Source organism: Coenobita brevimanus, chromosome 56, assembly GCF_032717465.1.
Source record: "Coenobita brevimanus isolate Jiangsu-jjx chromosome 56, ASM3271746v2, whole genome shotgun sequence".
Taxonomy (NCBI): domain Eukaryota; kingdom Metazoa; phylum Arthropoda; class Malacostraca; order Decapoda; family Coenobitidae; genus Coenobita; species Coenobita brevimanus.
In genome coordinates this window covers 2082323-2103343 of record NC_137009.1, presented here as the reverse complement: position 1 = coordinate 2103343, position 21021 = coordinate 2082323, and the positions used below count along the sequence as shown (strand labels likewise).

The following is a 21021-nucleotide window of genomic DNA, read 5'->3' as shown; positions in this document are numbered from 1 at the left end:
AAAAGGTTAATTAATTCTACTTTATTTTTTTTAAAGATGTGGACTGCTTTGTTGTATCATTTGCATTCATTGTGAAGTATTCTCTGTTCAGTGCAGGCTATGATAAATTTGTTTAACAGCCTCTATGAGTATCTGAAACACAGACATCTAATAACTGTTACATAGTGATCGCTTTGAGTGAGCAACATATGCAGTATGTGATATTTTGATAGATATGCCTTACGTGATATCTATTTCTAGTCTCTTCTTCATGGTACTTACATGTTATACATTGTAATACCCACCGTAATCATAATGGCATTTATTATTTCATGTGTTATAATAGTTCTGAAAATTTTGTGCGATTAATTTTGGTGAGTAGAAGGAGTGGTAGCAGTTGTGTAGTGATACTGTGTCAGTAACTTAAAGATTAGACCAGCATACTCTCCTATACAATTTTTTCTGTCAGCACTAAGCTGCATGCATATTACACACCACACTTCCAACTCTAATTAAAAAAAAAAAAATGGCTTTTCAACACTCAGCCTAGGAGTCCCGAGTGGGGAGGAGACATAAAAGCTCCCACCATCCTCCCTTCTTCCAGTGACAGCCAAGTGAGATGCATGGGACCATTGTCAGTCTCCGTATTTAGTAATTTCTACAGCATTCGTGACCTTTTCTCTAATTTTCTTTCTAGTGAAAGCACCGCTCTTCATCTAAACCTCACCTTTCTTTCCACACGGAGACTCAGTTGTCTGAGGCGACTGATAGCCTACAAAAGGCACCAGATAACCCCATTGCTGAATTTCATCTCTTTTATGTCTTTGTCAAGAGCTGTGTTTAGTATGTTCTCCGGCCTGCTAAGAATTATTTCATGCATGCTAAATGCTCTGAACTCTGCAACTCACCTTCTTCCCGCTCCTTCTGGCACCTTGCAAAAAAAAACTAACACTCGTCCTTCCCTCAGCAATGGCCTCTAGCTATTTCTTATACTAAAATAGCAGAAATTCTTGCTCAGACTTTCTCCTCCAGTTCCTCCTTAAACAGTTCCAGTGCTATTGCTCCATCACTTTCCACCTCTGGCTTTCTCATGAATGACATTATAATATCTTTAATTTATATACTCTTTGCCCTCACCTTCCCCAATAGTAACAACGCATATGGGCCTGATGGGGTCCCTCCTGTTGTCCTTGAGAACCTTGCTTCTGTGCTTACAGCCTGCCTAGTAAACTCTTTTGCCTTTGTCCATTGGCCTATCCCAAAGAAAAGGTGACACGTGCTTCTGAGCTCAAACTCTTCATCACTCTCGTCTTTTTGTAATTTACACCTCTTGCGTGGGTGTGAGGGTGATGATAAGTCGCCAGCACCTTGGGAGGTAGACGGACATGAATCCGCCATTGCTGACTAGAATCGAGAACTGAATTACTAAATAGGCGCTATTTGGCAAATGCGGTGCAGCAGGGCTTGCCAACAGCTCCTGGTGGTGTAGAGGGGGACTCAACGTTCCCATGAAAACCACTGATGCTTCCTCATGCTTGAAATTATGGTACAGAGACCTATCGCCTCATGTGAGGTGATCAGTGCGGCCAGGGGTGGCCTGCATATCTGAAATACTAAAAATGTGGTGTTTGGCAACTGCTATATGGCAGGGTTTGGCAACAGCTCTGATGGCGCAGAAGAGTCAGCGTTCCCATGAAAACCATTGACACTTCCTCGTGTTTGAAATTATGGCACGGAGACACATCGCCTATAGTAGGTTTCACAGAATCTGATGCACTGATTTTGCCAGCTGAGGACAGGTGGTTTTGGTTACTCCGTGCGATGCTCTCATGTGCTGATTGGTCAATATCTGTTGTCTGAACGTGTACCAAATTGACTTTGTATTCCAACGAAGGCCCTCGTTTATTTGTAGGATGCCGGATTATACGGATACAAATTAAGCAATGATATCTTAACTGATAAATATGTGCCTTTTAAATTACTAGAGATAAACCTGAACAAAACTGATAACAAAACTAAGTAAAGGCGCAACTGGACGCATACAAACATGGTTGGGGACTGTGCCGTGAATTCGAACGTTCATAGCAATGTGGTCACAAGGTCCTGTGAAGGCTCAAATGTGTTCCCCACCACTACTACACAGTGTCACAGTCTACAGTGTACACCATGCCCTTCATTATCTCATGTACTAATATACAACCTTACTCTGGATATGCTTAGCTTAGCATCTAATAATTGTTCTTTGTGTAAGCACACACACACACACACACACACACACCTCACTAGGGCAAATACATGCTATGCTCAATATATATATATATATATATATATATATATATATATATATATATATATATACATGTGGAGCCTCTGTGGTACAGTGGTAAAGTGTGCGGTTCGTACACGGGTGAGCCAGGGTTCGCGCCCCACCAGGGTAATAAATTTTGAGAGTGTTCACCCGGCCACGTACTGCATTGGCGGACACCAGGGGTGCTGTCGTTGAATCAGTGTCTCTTACTAGTAAGCTTGCACCCAGTCGGCTTGCACGGGCTGATTAAACTTGGTTCACAGACTACACACACACATCCAAAGCCACTCCAGCACTACAATTACACTTACAAGCACTTCTCACCCTACATACAATCTCTACCAGACAGCCTAAGCCACTTGGTAGAGATACATTGGCTGTATCGTCCCGACTTCGGTCGGGATAGGCCGGTCCTGCAGTGGACACTCAAACGGCTGATGAGATGAGATGATATATATATATATATATGAATAGAGTATAGTGTACATACACATTTTCATTACCTCCATAGGTAACAGTAGCTTGATAAATCTGCATTTGTTTGTATTCGTAGTCAGATTCAGTACAATTATTTCTTACATTAATAAGTTTGGTGCTTGATATTCCTGAACATCTTCAAGAGACAGACAGACAGACAGACGGACACCGAATCCCTGGCCACCATGCACCCTCTCCTCAAGCATATCTCAGTCCCCTCAACTGAGAGGAGACGGGAAAGTAACGGATTACATCAGAGTACAATGAACCGAATATTTTTTTAATGGCTGAAAAAAGGAAAGTAAGATTAAATGAAACCCCATGAGAAAATAATATCTGAGCGAAATCAAACATTATTAAATGAATTTAAACGAATAAATCAGGCACTGACTCTTCTCCGTATGCGTCCAGTTGCGACTTTAGTTAGTTTTATCAATTTCGTTCAGGTTTATCTCTAGTAATTTAAAAGGCACATAATTATCATTAAAGATATCATTGTTTTAATTGGTATCTGTACAATCGGCATCTTACAAATAAATGAGGGCCTTGGTTGGAATACAAATTAATTTGGCGCACGTTTAAACAAAACGAAAATTGACCAATCAGCGCACGAAAGCATCGTGCAGTGTTACCAAATCCACGTGATCTCGGCTGGCAAAATCAGTGCATCAGACTCTGTGAACCGAGCTATACTATGATGTGATCAGCACAGCCAGGGGTGGCCTGCATATCACCTCATATGAGTCGATGAGCGCAGTGGGGGTTAAATACTGATTCGTTTCTGCCATTAAGTGTAAGTGCACAATTAACCCCCTTATATATATATATATATATATATATATATATATATATATATATATATATATATATATATATATATATATATATATGGAGCCACAGTGGTAGAGTGTGCGTACATAAGGGGTGCTGTGGTTGAACCAGCGTCGCATACTAGTATGCTTGCACCCAGTCGGCTTAAGGCGGGCTGATTACACTTGGTTCACAGACTACACACACATCCAAAGCCACTACATTTACACTTACAAGCACTTCTCACCCTACATACAGTCTCTACCAGACAGCCTAAGCCACTGGGTAGAGATACATTGGCTGTATCGTCCCTGCTTCGTTAGGGATAGGCCGGTCCTGCAGTGGACCTCAACGGCTGATGATGATGATATATATATATATATATATATATATATATATATATATATATATATATATATATATATATATATATATATATAACATGGAAGTTTGGATTTGATGGAAGTTTGGAGGATAAAGGACGGGAACAACAAGGAAGAAAGGTAGCTGGTTCTTTGAAAGCAGTGATAAGAATAGGGAAATGACCATGGAAGTAAAAAAGCCGCTGCATGATAGTATTGTGATACCCACTCTAACGTATGGAAGTGAAGCTTGGACCTTGTTGGACGGACACAAGTCAAGAGTGGGGACAATGGAAATGAGTAATTTCAGAGGAGCATGGAGAGCTACAAAGACATACAGACTGACAAATGAGGAGGTGAAGAAATGTTATGGAGTGGATATGGATGTGATAGAAAGTGTTAAGAGAGATACACTGAGGTGGTTTGACATGTGGAAAGGATGGAGAGTGAGAGACTAACAAGGAGAATGTATGTGTGTGAAGTGGAGGGGAGGGGAGGAATGGGGAGACCAGGGATGAGATGAAAGGTGAAATGGAGAGGTACTGTATATGAGAGTGAAAAGTGTGAACTGGGCGGGTATAGGGTGACATGGAGGCGATTTGTATATGGCCACATTTTACGGGATTAAGGCGTTTGTCTCTCTCTCTGTATATATATATATATATATATATATATATATATATATATATATATATATATATATATGTAGTGTGTGTGTGTGTGTGTGTGTTTACGTTCTCGATAGCGTGGTCTTAAGTACTTGTAGGGAGATAGGGCAATCGATTATGGATCATTAAGCTCAGCCAGAATAAAGTAGTGAGACGTAGTGTCAACGAGGTGAGTTGCAGCACTCTTTGGTTACCAAGTTTATTGCACACAGTTATATTAGTGAGTTACAGTGTAGCAGAGCATGACCCTAGCGTCGGACCTTCTCTCTCTAGCCCTTCTCTCCCCTTTCTCTCTGATCTGAAGGGAATCTCTCCGACATTATATACAGCGTGGAAAGGATGTGAATGGATGGTAAATTTCCTATCACGTGGACTAACTGACTAGGGCTGATTACTCCACATGTTTGGATAAGTCATGAAATTCTTGTTCGTCTGGGCTTCGAGGAAGTTTGAGATACATCGTATGGTTAAGGATTCTTCATGGTCTGGGACAACAAGGTTACGGATATACATTATGTGAATTGACATTCCTGGTTCTTTAGGCAACGAGATGTGTTCTGTAACTCTTCCTGGAGAACTCAGACATAACTACCTGTTTTACATATTGTTACCTGCTGTACAGCTATATAGTTACATACAGTATTGTGTTATATTATGCCTACATATAGCTCGGTCACGCGAAACTGGCGTACCATCGACAGTAAATATTGTCACAACATATTAATGCATACTATTACAATCACCTTGTAAGGTAATGAAGTGAAATACATAATATTGTAAAGTTACATAATTGGGATAATGTAGTTATAAAATTGTACATGTACAATATCTATCTATAGCCCGACGCCCTAATCCCGCAAAGGGTGGCTGCAGACAAAACGCCTCCAAGTCACTCTGTCACCCACCATTTGACTGCCCTCCCCCCCAACTCACCCCCCTTTCCCTCATATACCTCTCAACTCCATCCCTCCACCTCATCCTCGGTCTACCCCTCCCTCTCCCTCCCTCCACCTCACCTACATACACCCTCTTAGTCAGTCTTTCATTCTCCATTCTCTCCACATGTCCAAACCACCTCAGTGTATTTCTCCTAATCTTCTCAACCACATCCACATCCACCCCACAACGTTCCTTCACTTCTTCATTCGTCAACCTGTCCTTCCACGTCACTCCACATGCTCCTCTCAAGTAACTCATAATATAATAGAAATAATAAAATAGTACGATGGCAATACTGCTGTAGTCAATTATACAATATATATATGAGAAGGACTTGCTGTATATATATATATATATATATATATATATATATATATATATATATATATATATATATATATATATATATATATAAGTGAGATATAATAGTATAATTAAAGTAAGCCTATATTATGTTTTTTTTTTATGTGACGAAGAAGGAACCATACTTTATTTTATATAATATATATATATATATATATATATATATATATATATATATATATATATATATATATATATATATATATACAATATTAATTCAATTTTGTCTCACTTGCACAGAACAGTTCTTAAACACTGATTCCAGGTTAGCAATCCTTGCTTGCATTCTATGCATGGCCAAACTTAATACAGGAAATGATTATCATGGAGAAAATTACAAAGATGACTGGATCTGGGCTGTATACATAATATGGGTTAAACATAATCCTACTTTTTCTTCCCAGTGTTGCATTGTCTGATTTATTAAGTGCATGGTTTCATACTTGGGTGCGATCAGCTTAATATGTGCACTTACATTTAAGTTCATCCTTTTTAAGTGTGTGTGTGTGTGTGTGTGTGTGTTTACGCAAGAAAGAAGGACCAAAGCCCAGTAGCCCACAAACCGTTCCTTCTAAGGAAAAAAAAAACAGTACAAACGAGAGCCAAATTCAGGATCCGTTCCATTCGAGATGCCTAGACACACTGTGTTTGAAGGACTGGAGATCACAGGAAGTAGGAATTACAGACACAGTACCAGAGTTGACCGGTTGCATAAATGAGGGACTGGGAATAACGGTTAACTCTTGCGTCAGAGAGTTGGACAGTAAATGGATGAGAGATTGTTGCTAGACAGGTGCTACGCACCGTCGTAGAGGTGGAAGGATGCAAGCAGACAGTTCAGAGGAGCAGTGACCATTGAAGTAGCAATAGAAAAGAGATAAACATGCAACAGTGTGGCGAAGAGACAGAGGTTGAAAGGAGCCAGTAAGGGAAGGAGAGTGAGATGAAAAGCCTTTGACTCCACCCTGTTCAGAAGAGCTGTATGTGGGGAGCCTACCCACACATGAGAGTTGTACTCTACACAGGGGCAAATAAAATTCGTGTATAAAGTCAACAACTGTGCAGGAAGAAAGATGGTACGGAGACGGCTTAGCACACCTAATCTCTTGGAAGCAGATTTTACAAGAGATGCAATATGATCTTTCCAAAATAAGTCCCGAGTGAATGAAACCCCAAGCATGTTCAAGGATGATGCAGGATTGAGCTGGATATTATTAAACATTAGTGGGTATACCTGTGGAGGATCGGCTTGATAGGTGTAAACACTGAGTTTTTGATGCATTAAAAACAACAAGATTATTTTTACCCGAGTCAGAGATACAAACCAAGTCAGACATTTGGTGTGCCATTGCCACATCCCTTGTTTGTTGAAGTAAATGCTAAGATGGACGTTGCGAGTACCGAATGGAAAGGTGAAGGGTGGAATCATCAGGGTACGAGTGGATAGCGTTAGACGAACAGCATACAAGGTCATTGATGGATAAATGGAAGAGAGTTGGAGAAAGGACAGAGCCCTGAGGAACAGCACTGTTGATAGATCTGGGAGAAGAACGATGGTCTTCTACAACGGTGACTATAGAACAACCAGAAAGGAAGCTATAGATTCAGATAGAAAGATAGAAGCCGTAACAGGGCAGTTTGGAAATTAAAGATTTATGCCAGACTCGATCGAAAGTCTTTGAGATGTCAAGTGCAATGGTAAAGCTTTCGCCAAAGTCCCGAAAGGAGGATGACCAGGAGTCTGATAGGTAGATGAGAAGATCGCCAGTGGAGCGTCCCTGACGTAACACATACTGACGATCAGAAGGAAGGTTGTGATAGGAATCATGCTTAAAAAATTTTCTGTGTGTGTATGTTTGTGTGTGTGTGTGTGTGTGTGTGTGTGTGTGTGTGTGTGTGTGTGTGTGTGTGTGTGTGTGTGTGTTCTTACCTAATTGTTCTTACCTAATTGTATCTTTACAGGAATGAGTCAAGCTCGTACTGTCCCGTGTCTTAAACCATATTTATCGCACATATCCTTATATTTGTGAATATTTTTGGTACACATTATTTCATTCAGTAGTGCATTCCACTGATCAATTGCTCTATTTGGGAAACTAAATTTCCTTACGTCTGTATCACCTCTCTTCTTATGCAGTTTTTTGCAGTGTCCTCTTGCTGATGCTTCATTTATGTCTATTTTCTCCTTCCCTGATATGCATTTATATAGCATAATCATGTCACCTCTTTTCCTTCTCTCCTGTAGTGTTGGTAGATTCAGTTTATTTAGCCTTTCTCCGTTGCTTAGATCCCTTAAGTTCGTAATTCTCCTTTGTATTTTTTGCATCATCTGGAAACATATGTAGATAGGTTTCATTTCCAGTGTTACTGTCTGTATCATTTATATACACTAAAAACATGATTGGTGCCAGCACTGAGCCCTGTGGTACTCCACTAGTCACTTCTTTCCATGATGAGTAATTTCCCCTTAGTACTGTTCTCATTTCTCATTTAATGAGAAAATCTTACATCCAACAATACAGTTTGCCTTGAATACATCCTTGATGGTACAGTTTCCATAAAAGTCTTTGGTGTGGTACTGTGTCAAATGCTTTCTTGGAGTCTAGATAGATACTGTCCACCCATCCTTCTCTTTCCTGTAATGTGTCTGTTACTCTGTCATAGTAGCTCAACAGATTAGTAACACATGATTTTCCTTTTCTGAAACCAAACTGTCTTTCTGTTATCATATTGTGTTCTTCTAGGTGATTTACACAAGCTTTTCTTATAAGCTTTTCTAATACCTTGCTTACAACACTGGTTAGTGATACCGGTCGGTAGTTGAGTGGATTTTGTCTATTCCCTTTCTTGAATAAGGGAACAATGTTTGCTTTCTTCCAAATATCAGGTAGTTTACCTTGACTTAAGGATTTCTTGAAAATTAAAAATAATGGTTTACTTACCTCCTTTGCACATTCATGTAGCACCCAACATGAAATTTCATCACGACCATTTGCTTTTCCTTTGTCTAATTTATTTAGCTCCTCCTGTATTACTTTTTCTGATGTTTGTATATCTGGTAGTATGTGTGGGCATGCATGTTCCACATAATCCCTATCAAAATTTTTGTCCTCTGTAAAAACTGATTGGAAATTCTTGTTTAGTGCTTCACAAATATCCTTCTCTTGTGTATAGGTGATTCCCTCGTCCGGACTGGATTGTACTATATCTTTTACTTTGGTTTTGCTTCTGATGTAGCTGTAAAATTGCTTCGGTTGGTCACTACTTTTATTTATGATATCTTCCTTAAACTGTTTTCGGGCTTCCCTCCTTATTCTTGTATAATCGTTTTTTGCCTGTTTGTAATTATTATATGCCCTTTCACTATTGTGTTTTCTGTATCTATTCCACAACAAATCTCTTTTTTCTTTTGATTTTTTACATTCTTAATTGAACCATTTCTTTCTTTTCTTTTCTACTTCTTTGTGCTGTGGGATGTACTTCTGGACTCGTATTTCATAAAGTTCACAAAATTTTTTATATATAGCATTTAAATCTTATCCTCTAAGCTCCTTTTCCCAATCATTTTCTAAGAAGTACTTCTTTAGGTAATGATACTTTCCCTTTTTATAGTTTAGGCTCTTTTTGTAACTTTCATTGCTGTTAACTGTCATATGCAATCCTGAAGTTGCAATTTAGTACTGCATGGTCGCTTTTGCCGAATGGAGGGTGATATATTAAATTGTCAATATCGTTTTCTTGCCTAGTAAATATGAGATCTAGCACTGAGGGTACATCGAGTCCTCTTTTTCTGGTGCTTTCCCTTACATGTTGCGTTAGGAAAAACTCTTGCACGAGATCCAGGAGCTTTTGGTCCCAACAGCTTTCTTGGCTTATTATGTCAAGAGTATTCCAATTTATATTTGTATTAAAATCTCCAGTTAGTATAATCCTTTCCGATTTCTCTTCCATTTTATGTAGTAATGCTCTTAAACGCTGAATTGTACTCTCCACCAGGCCTTCATATTCGTCTCTTTCCCATGTGTTTGATCTGGGTGGCATGTACAAATTGGCTACAATTACTTTCCCTTCAGATGTATTGATCTCTACTGCAAACAGTTCTACTTTTGAGGGTATAGCTAGTTCTATTTCTTTGACTTTTAGATTTTTCTTAGTTAATATTAAAATTCCTCATTTTTTTAAGTCCCTATCTCTTCTCCATATATTATATTCCTCTAAGTTTAGGATGTCATTTGATATCCTTGGTGTTAATTCTGTTTCAGTTATGCATATTTCTCTGACATAATCATTCATCTTTAATAATTTAGATACCATTCCATCCACATTTGAGTATCATCAACTTAATCATCATGTTTATATACTTGTCATGACTTGGTTCTACTACCTTCCTCCTTTTTATTCCCTCCTGTTTATGTACCACTTTCATACCTGCAATCCAATTACTTTGTAAAAAAATGTATTCTTCTCCTCCTCTGATCTTCCCTCATTTTTTGTTTTTGCTTCCTCTCTCTTCTCTTTCAGTAATTCCAGTTCCTCTTGTGTTAGGCATCTTTTTATCCATACAATTTTGAACTCTTCTTTTTCCATAAGATTCTTTGCATTTTTTAGTATCTCCTCCACGGTGTTTACACTCTGGAAGGTTACCTTTAGGAGCCTTGACTTGCTTCTCTCGTATTTCCCTAACCTACTGTTTCTTTAGTACAGATTTCCTCTGATGCTTCTTTCAATATGCTCATTACATTTGCCATCTCCTTTTTGTCTCTTGAGATCTTGTTTTTTACTTCTTCCTCTTCTATACCAGTGATTACATAGATTTGTTGATATCTGCTGAATCTCAGACTAACTTAGGATTGTTTTGGATTATTATTTTCACTTCCTTTTTAATGGTTTTTTCTTCCACCCTTGTGTCCAATTCTTTCTTTACCTTCACCATTTCAGCATAAGTGGTTTCCACATCATTTTTGTAGCTTTGCACAGCTTCATTCACCTGTGTTATTTTCTCCTCAATATCATTGCTCTGGTCTATCAGACTACTTACTTGCCTAATTGTCTCTGTATCATTTTTTAACTCTTCCATAATACTCTCATGGTTGACTACTGTACTTGCCATTTCACTAATTTTCCTCCTATGTGTACCCACTTCTACTGTTAACTCATCTATGGTTGTGTCTTTCTTGTTGACTTCCTTTCCTAATTTTTCTATTTCTTCCTTTTGCAAGTCCATCTGTTTCTTAATTTCATCAATCTCATTCTGAAAAGCCATCTCTAGTCTGTGTACTCGTTCCACCAGTTTATTGTGAGTCGCCATTTCAACCAGTTCTTGGTAGAAATCATCATCCTGCTTTCTACCTTTATCCCTTTTCTTTTCCAAATTTGCGTTACTAAAGTATGTGGTCATCCTGCAGTACTAAAAGCACATATACTACTTACATTCTCCGGTGCAGTCGTAGACTAAACAAATGATCACCTGATTGTGCACATTCTTGCGCTACTTTGTTTTCTTTTCTGTTTGAACAAGTCTTACTTAAAACTTCTTTTTTATATTAGAACACCATTTAGTCTAACCTGGTACAGAGCTTGACTCATATAAAGATACTAATTTGGTTAATGCCACTGGCCAAGTTGGCCAGGTATGGAGTGGTGGTGGCGTGCATCTGCTCTCCTCAGTCCCCAGTGTGTGTGTGTGTGTGTGTGTGTGTGTGCACGCGCGCGCGTTAAGGTGAATTTGCGAAATCGGTGATTTTGCAAAATCCCCCGTTATTTTGCGAACCCACCAAGAACCTGGTTACTTTGCAAAGTTACCATCAATGTCCGGTTACTTTGCAAAACCATCGACTTTCCAGTGATTTTGCAAAACTATCAATATTTTCTTGGTGATATTATGAATTACCGAAAAAACTGGGATTTCTGCAAATTGACAGAACACATTCTCGGTGAGTTTTGGACTCAGCTAGTTTGCGAAATCCTCATCATTCTAGTCAGTATGAAGAAGCTTCAAACACACTACTGCTTTTTTCGAAATCGCCAGTGCTTTAGTAAGTTTTTAAAAAGCTCCTAACAATACAAGAAGTGAATGAAATTGCTCAAATGAAACCGTGAATTAACCAATCCTGCATCATTGTGTCAAGCCATATTAGATGATTCAGTAACTTACTCCAGTGATGTGATGAGGTTACCATGAGTCATGTATCCCCGTGCTCTCATTGTCACAAATAGTATTATATATTGTATCAAACACTGTTTCCTTCCAGCTAAGGTATGAAACATACTATGGAAATTTCCTTGACTGTGTTATACTTTCATGTAATAAAATGTGTTATATAGATAGTAGTGGTTGTTTTCTCCGTACGAAAAACGAGTTCAAGCCTTGTCTGCAGAAGATCCAGACCATTGAGGATATACCTCAGAAATAGGAGGTAAGCCTTCGTGATAATGCAATTGCGGATTCTATAGGGCAAGGATTTACCATGTGCAGCTGCTTGAAATTTTGCCGATACAATCGTTGGAAGTGCTTTTTTCAAGAATAAAAGCTTGTTAAACAACCGATGTAAGAGCAGCTGTGCGTGTAAAAAAGTCTGAGTCATATGTATCATCAAGGTAATTTATGGTCAAAGAGCATGCTGGACTTATATAAGATCCTGTGTTTGGCCAAAAAATTCCTGGATTAGATAAGATGAGTGGGCTGCAGCATTGTTGTGGTGGAGCTGCCAGTCCTAACTCTAGTCTCATGCGACGCACTGCATTATGTAGGTGACTGAGAACTCCCATGTAGTTCTCTTTATTGTTTGGTCTTCAGCTTCCTAATCATGATGACCAGCACCTTGGTATTTGGAAAAAAAAAAAAAAATGTTTGCAAGCGTGATGTTCACCTTACTCCAAACCCTTCATTTTTAACACCAATGGATTGCCAGAGGCCTGCTGAATCTTCCCAATGGTTACAGATTGCGTCTCTCCAAGTTTTTGACAAAATTCGATGAAATGACTTTGCTCAATTAGCTTAATCATTGCAGCACAGAAAAAAATACAACAAGCAAGAATATGTCCTGAAACACTGTGTTTGCCAGCACTGACTAGGCTGGGCAGCAGGGTTTAACATAATTTTTTGATAATAAATCAAGATCATGCTTCACTGAGTCACATCCCCTTGCTACTGCTAGTTTATGAGAAAACGTGTATGGTCAGATACTTTTTTTCTTTTTATCAAACCTCACTTATAACTAAAACTTTATGTGTTAAACATTAATAATTATAGTATTATACACCAACAATTTTTTTTTTTAAATAACAGAACGGAAGAAGGAAAAACAAATGGGGAAAAAAAAATAATCCATACACCAGATTACTGGTGTCCTCTATTCATAAAATATCTGTAACAGTTAGACTTGAACAGTTGTGGGTTGAAATTTGGAGGAAAACAACTCTGGGGAAGCGAGTTCCAGAGAGATGCAGTTCGGGGAATGAAAGAATTCTGATAGGCAGAAGTTCTGCAATATGGTTGAGTGACATTCCAGTCATGAGCGCTACCAGATGCCCGTGTAGCACGAGGGAAGGCATGGAGAGGTGGCACCATGGACGCAACTTCGTCTGAGCATTTGCCAAAAAAATATCTGTAAAATAATGCAAGGGAGGCAACATTCCTTCTTACTTGCAGGGGAGGTAGTTTTTATGTAATGGCAGGGTTGTTAATGATTCTAACAGCTTTATTCTGAATTTTGTCTAGTTGTCTTAATGCAACCTCTCCACAATCATTCCACAAGGGTGAGCAATATTCAAGCTGAGAGCGCACATGACTCTCATAAATTATAGCTAACTGCTCATCGGCGAAGAAGTTACGGACTCTGTACAATAATCCAAGTTTCTTTGAGGCGGTTTTAGCAAGTGATCTGACATGATAGGTCCAGCTGAGGGCACTGTTAAGTGAGACACCAAGAAATTCAATACATTTGGAGATGGGAATATTAGTAGTACTGAAGGTAATGTACGAATCTGGCAATATCTGTCTATTAGTAAACTGTATATATTTAGTTTTACTAGCATTAAAAGAGACAAGGTTGTTTTGTCCCCATTCACTGATTGTAGCTAGATCTTGATTTATGGAGATGGCTGTACTGAGTTGAGAGGTAGAGATATTAGACTTTGTAAATGGATGTCTGAGTGTGAATGAACTATGTAGTGTTGAGTCATCTGCATATGAGTGAACGGGATTGTGAGTGACAGATAAGAGATCATTAATATGAACCAGAAATAGGGTTGGCGCCAGAACTGATCTCTGTGGCACGCCAGCGTTGAGTGGAAATTCGAATATACATCATCTACTTTTACTCTTATTTTCCTGTCACTAAGATAAGAAGAAATCAAAGGAACAAAAGACGTTAGTCCATAGCAAGGGAGTTTGGACAGCAGGGAACGGTGCCATATTCTGTCGAAAGCTTTAGAGATATCAAGAGCTACTGCATGAGTTTCTCCAAAAAGATCAATTGATTGATGGATGGTATGAGTTAAGAGATTGAGTATGTCAATGGTGGATCTTTCGTGGCGAAAACCGTATTGTCTATCACTAATTAAGTTGTTGGATTCAAGGTGTTTAACAATATGCTTATTAATTAAAGTTTCAAATACCTTACCAAGAGAAGATGTGACAGCTATTGGTCTGTAATTGGAGGGGTCAGACGAACTTCCTTTCTTCGGAACTGGGTGGATATTGGCTTCTTTCCATGAATTTGGGAATAAAGAAGTACGTATGCATAGTCTGAATAATTTGGCTAGGACAGAGACAAGTTCAGGGGAACACTTTTTCAAAACAATTGGCGGAATTCCATCTGGGCCTGGAGCTTTGTTGGTAGGTAAATTGTCTAGGATGGATTTTACGAATCTTGTCTGAATTTTAAGTGGGGCAATTTCGGGAGAATCAAGTTCCAGTACTGAGACATTCTGGCTGGTATCATCTATGGTAGAGTTTCTGGCAAAGGTACTGGCAAAGATATCTGCTTTCCCACGTGGGTCATTTGTAATATTGCCATCTGAAGATTTTAGTGGGGGAATGGAAGATGACTTGTTAAAGTTATTACTGAAAGAATTAAGAGTTGACCAGAATATTCTATTGTCATTAGGGTTGTTCAGTAGTTTTGATGTTTGCTTTTGAAGTTTGATTTAGATAGATTTAATACAGCTTTTGCATGATTTCTAGCAATTTTAAATTGGGAGAGTGATTCAGATGTTTTTAATTTTAAGTAAGAGTTATATGCTAATGACTTTTGGGCTGTTGCTCTGGCACAATTGCCATCAAACCATTTTGGAGAGTTTGATCTTTTAGTGGGACTGGGTAGAATTGGGATAGAATTTCAGTCATTTAACTCACTGGTTTTGTTTATACTATGTACACGAAAATTTAAATATAATAATGATTTTTTTTTTTTATTATTCTTTTTATTTGTAGGCTTCATCTTGGACACTACAATCTTATGCTTTCCTGTCCCAGGTACAAGCTGTACAATGTTGATGTGTGGGCCAGCGTGGCAGGCGTGGTGCTGCTGCTCTTCTGGCTTCTCTACCGCCTTCTGCGAGCTCTCTTCAGATGCCTCTTTTCATTAGGAGCCAAACGAAAACTTGATTAGAAGTGTTATTTTTATGCTGTATTGTACAGCCAGTCTTCACTGTATATCATGGATATTTTAAAGTATACAGCTGTTAGTCAATAGGGTACATGGAAGTCTAATAGACACCCACCCCTACATATACAGTAGACTATGAAATGTAATCACAATCCTGTGTCCTTTTGAATAGAGGGAATTCCAGAACAGTAGCTAAAAAAGGACAACACTGCTAGGTTAGAGGTGAGGAGGTGAGTAATTGCCCACGGGGCATAAATCATATGTCGTATTATGGAAAAAAAAAAATGACATACGAGTATATGGTAGCTGTAACAAAGATAATTTTAAAGCACTTTAGATATCTCCAGCCCTGTCTAAAAATGTGTAATTGCCCATTGACCCTGTGAGGTGGAAGTAGCTGGCAAATTTATTTTACAGGTAACAATGGATCTTTAATGTGTGTGTGTGTGTGGGTGGGTGGGTGGGTGGGTGGGTGGGTGTGTTATAGGAACTGCAGTAAAAATTATTAAAAATGGCATCGTGTAACGAGGACTCTGTGTATAGCAATCTAAATAACATGCCCATCCTTTGCCTGTACAATGTTTCGTAATTTACCCATCAACTTATTTTGCCAGATCTTCATGCTTCAGTGTTTCTCCTTTAATAAGTCTTCCTGTATTTTTCTCTCTTCCTTTAACTTTAATCCTTTTCAATTATATGCATTAAAGTACTTTACTGGCACTAAATAACCTCCCATTATGCTTGTGTTTCAGTGCATAAGACATTTTAAAATGCTGACAGACATTGCCAAAGCATACAATCTATTGCTGCTTAACCAAGGTCTACCTACCCAGTCCTCCATTGGTAAGACTGAGACTAGCGATTTCACGTTCAGACTCCTTATCCATTTGGGACTTTTGGCTAGTACCGTAGTACTCTGAAGTGGAGAATGAAAGCACTGGAGACAAGGTGGGGTAAGCCCATTCCAATGCACACTACTAAGAACATACACAGGTTTACAAGTGGTTAAAATTTTCCCTCCTATGGAAAAATTGTCTCCCCACTAGTCCGGTTCTATATTACGGATATATATACTTAAACAAGACCTGTAGAGGTCTTACCCACTCCACGCCACTCCTGTATCTGGCCGGCAAAGCCGCAAAGGCCAGCCGCCAGTGACTTCCTGGAAAGCTTGACTCCTTGCGTTGATTGCGCATGTGCCGTCGGCTGCCAGACGTAAGACTCATTTGCAGCCAAAGCGATGCAGAGAGAGGAACTAGTGGGGTAATTGGTTATTTCGTACGTCAGTGGACTAATGAATTTTGCCAACGATATTTCATGCTGATTTCACAGTTCAGTTTCATAATTTTTACCAGTATAGACTTACCTGCCATTATAAGGCCTCTTTTTGCTTTGAACAGTTGTTTGCTGTGACGAATCCTCAGTAAACAACAGTAGTTGCTTATTGAGAAAGATAGATTACTCAATGTTAATTAATTTTGATCGTAGTTACTGCCCTATTAAAGCTATTACAAGAGATTTACATGGTTCACATGTAGTTTCTTCGAATTTGTGTGAATGTAACCAGTGGTTTGGAGATGGTTAAGCAATTACCAACCATAACGAAATTGCATAAGCTGTTGATCATGGTGAAACATAGGTAGAAATGGCAAAATACACGAAATTATAGAACTATAGGTTACATATATATAATTTAAATGGAATTCCAAGAGATTTTGCTCAGAAACCATCTCGCAGTCGATTCAGTGACTGTAGTTGTGGAAAACGTGCAGAAACCACGAGATATTGCACTTTCAGTAAAGTATAAAAACCTTTGAGTTTTCCTGTCATTGGCTGCCATCCCTCCTACTCACACACCCCATCTCATATAATCTTTCCATCCTTCCATTTCATTCATGGTATCCCCCTGTTACTCTCCAAGCCAGACTCTCAACACCTAGCTTCTTGTCTTGTCCAAACCATCCAATTATTTCTACCATCATTTTCACTTACATATTTTATATTGCAGGTATCACTAGCAACAGTTACACATTCTGAAAACCTCTTTATTTAACCTGCCGCATCCTGGCCAATATTTCACCAATGACCCCACCAATCCCAGCAGATTTTCGTTTTTTTTTTTTTTTTCCTGGCTAAAACCTCCACTTGTAATGAGAAACATCGCAAATTCAGAGAGAAAGTGTTCAGTTGAGTTTAGAAATACAGTACTGTACAGGTAACAGTACAGTACCTTCACCTTGGTACCGTGTTCTCTCAGGCCAGGGTCCAGAAAAAAACGTTTTCTATGGGAAGGGTAACTATTCCAAACTATTCAGAGTTGGTTAGGTATTTAATTATTTGGTACGAAATTATGTGTAGTACAAGAGTATGTCGGTTTTCAGACAATAATATAGGCGATGTAAGCATTGTTCACTCACCAAACACATCAACATGTGGCACCTGCTTTTACGACGTTACTGCCTCATCACTTCTGCTTCTTTCCTCCTCTGGCTTGTTTCTTCCTTTGTCCTCCACCTCAGGACTCACTTTCGCCTTGAATTTCATCTTTGGAGAGACCGTGGTGCAACATGTCTTTACTGGCCAGGTCACTGCAAACAGGTAGGTTGCTGAAAAAATGGCGTGTGGGGGGGAGGGGGGTCAGGTGGAGCCAGGCATTATCCCCACCTGGCGTTGGGTAGAGGAAGGTCTCCCTCATATGCCTACCAAATATTACCCATGAAACTTGAAAAATGTGCAAATGACGGACCTTGCAATTGCAAAATGTATGGATATGTTGTCAGGTATCACTGTGACAAAACGCGGCAACATATCCATACGTCGTCGGGACGCCTCGGGTTAAGTTTAATAGGTAAAAAACATTCTGATTTACAAGAAGTCTATTCACATCAGAAATTTTAGACACTTTTGTCTAATGAGTGTTAGTCTAACAACAACAAATGTTAAATTTAAATACGATTAGTCTCTTAGGAAATTAGGGTATAATTAATATTCTAACTTACCAGTAATTATCTCCTTATATCCTAGCTGTTCCCCCCGATATGGCCAAATCATAAAGGTTACTTAGAAGTCAGAATAACAGATGACGACGGCCGTGACTTCTCGGTCGGTTTGTCTGGGCCTTTCCAAACGTCCTTTAGTGTGATTTATACATGGTGAGGCTTGAATGAGCTTCAGGAACAGAGTGAAAAAATGGTGGGTCTCTCTCCCCTCATATGATTCAAAGATGCCAAATATTATTTAATTACAGTTACCTAAATGCGGTGAATTACTTCATGGAATGTACAAGGAAAATCTAAATTAAGTTAATCTTAATTTAAATTAAACTACAGCCATATCTATGTCAAGATATGTTAGCCCTATCAGGTTTCTGGGCCAGGCACATTATGTCTGTGTTAGAGTCAGCCACTCTCACGTTAACCCACATCTTCGTGGTACGATATTTTTCTTTGATCCCTCTGTGTAAATACACTTTTCATGATAGAATATTGGTTTTAGTTTCGTTTTAAAGCTGAATGGTTGTACTTTATTGTAGTATGTTCAAAATTGGAGAACAAAGAAAATAAAATGCCAAAAGGACGAGTTGAATTTAGGTGAATACCAATAATTTTATATCTTGCTGTAGAAAAATATTCAGCAAGCAAACTAATTAAGCTATGTAAATTTGGCTTAAACCTTGCAAAACTACAATAAATTACCTTTACAATGATATATAGATTATGGTTATTTTTGCATTTTATTGTGCAGTAAAGTGAAAGGAAAGAGATGCACATACTCGTTTCACAATCTTTTTCTTGCTCTGTCAGTGTAAATACACCTTTTATGATATAATGCTCGTTGTGGTGTTATTGTGAAGCTGAATAGTTGTACTTTATCGTAGTATGTTCAAAAAAGGAAAACAAAGAAAATAAAACGTCACAGTGACGAGTTGTAGTTATGCAAAAGCCAAAAATTTTATACCTTCCTGTACAATAATATTCGCCAAGAATAAAGTGATAAAGAAATAAATTCATGAGTTAGACCAGCTGTGCAGTACCCACCGCGCACAGAGCAACCATTCCATGATGTCATGCTCGAGGCTCTTTGTTATGAAGCGCAAATGCGATTTATGGTGAATATTTTATAAGTTTTTTAAAATGACGATTAAAAATGTCGTCGGAATCTCTGAGGTTGGATTTGAAATTATCAAAATCGTCATCGGAATCTCAAAGGGTCAGGCCTTCCTCCATTTTCTCGACAGGATACACGTCATCCTACCATGCAGATGCAGTCACGTCAATGGAAAATTCCCAAGTATTTACACGTATTTACAATATAGTTGTCCACAAGGGTTAAACGAATTAGCCTTTAATTTATTAATAATAAGAATTATCAACAGAACTAGAATGCAATCTCTGGGTTAAAAAACCGCTTGAATTAGTCACTAACGCTTTCTGGGTTTTCCTCTGCTTTCAACAGGGCCAACTACCTTAAAAGGTAAAGAGCACAACCACTGTGGGGGAAAATACTTCCCAGTTTGGGGGCCGGGCGAAAAATTATACGCTGTATCATGTAATGTCACCTCTAGCCAGGAGCTCTCTCCATAGATCTCGAGAACCCTGTGCTGCAGCCCTTCTAGGTTCTACATCTTGACCCAAGTGTTCTCCACCATTTACAATCTCTGTGGCAGCCGTTAACTAAAGGGGCACCAATTTTTATCAATGGTTTTTATATCGAAATTTCCCCTACATATAATTTTTACAAGTCTCAGTGTCCCCTCCGAATCAAAATGTGTGGAGATCACTTTAGCTAGTGGCCACTGGGATCTTGGATGTTCTATTTTTACAAAGACCACATCTCCTATGTTTATGAGAGACTTGTTGCTGGCAGCCTGAGCCCCACAAAATCTCTCTCTTAGGCTCAAAAGATAGTCTTTGCCCCACTGTCTGTTCCAGGTGGCCAATATTTTTTTCGAACGTTGATATCCCTCACGCAGATGTTGCCCTAATTCATTATTTTCTATGGTGGGATCATCTACTTCCTCCTGTATATCCACACAAGACACTGGATGGATCTTTCTGCCATACAACATATGAGCCGGTGTCAATGGTGTCAGTGCATCATCCAGATAGCTTAAAGGTCTATCATTAATCCTAGCCTCAATTTCAGTTATCACTTCATCTCCTCTCTGGTGATCTTAGTTCTGTGTAAGGTTTTCCAAAGGCATTTCTTCACAATACCAATCACTCGTTCTGTAAATCCATTTTGCCATGGTGTTCTAGGAGCTATTAACTGCCTGGTACAATTTCGGATTCCCAGCGTTGACTTAACCTTTGGGCCATTCAGTACATTTAAAAGTAGAGGTGATGCAAATCTTCTGAATACATTCAGGAATGTCTCTGAACTTAAATCTTCTGCCATTTCTAGATGGACTGCCCTTGTGTAGGTGCAAATAAACAAACTTGTGTACACCTTATAGAGAGTTCACTCACCCGTAACAGTTATAGACCTTGTGTAATCAACTCCAG

General features: G+C 38.8%; 1 protein-coding gene across 1 annotated transcript in view; it reads left to right on the top strand.

Annotated features, from left to right (window-relative positions):
* The window catches only part of LOC145401600 (UDP-glycosyltransferase UGT5-like), a 77986-nt gene extending 62466 nt beyond the window's left edge, over window positions 1-15520 (top strand). The window contains exon 10 of the mRNA XM_080273794.1: window positions 15385-15520. Coding sequence (XP_080129920.1) covers window positions 15385-15520 — 136 coding nt within the window. The remainder of the gene's footprint in view (window positions 1-15384) is intronic.
* Window positions 15521-21021: the final 5501 nt, after the last annotated feature.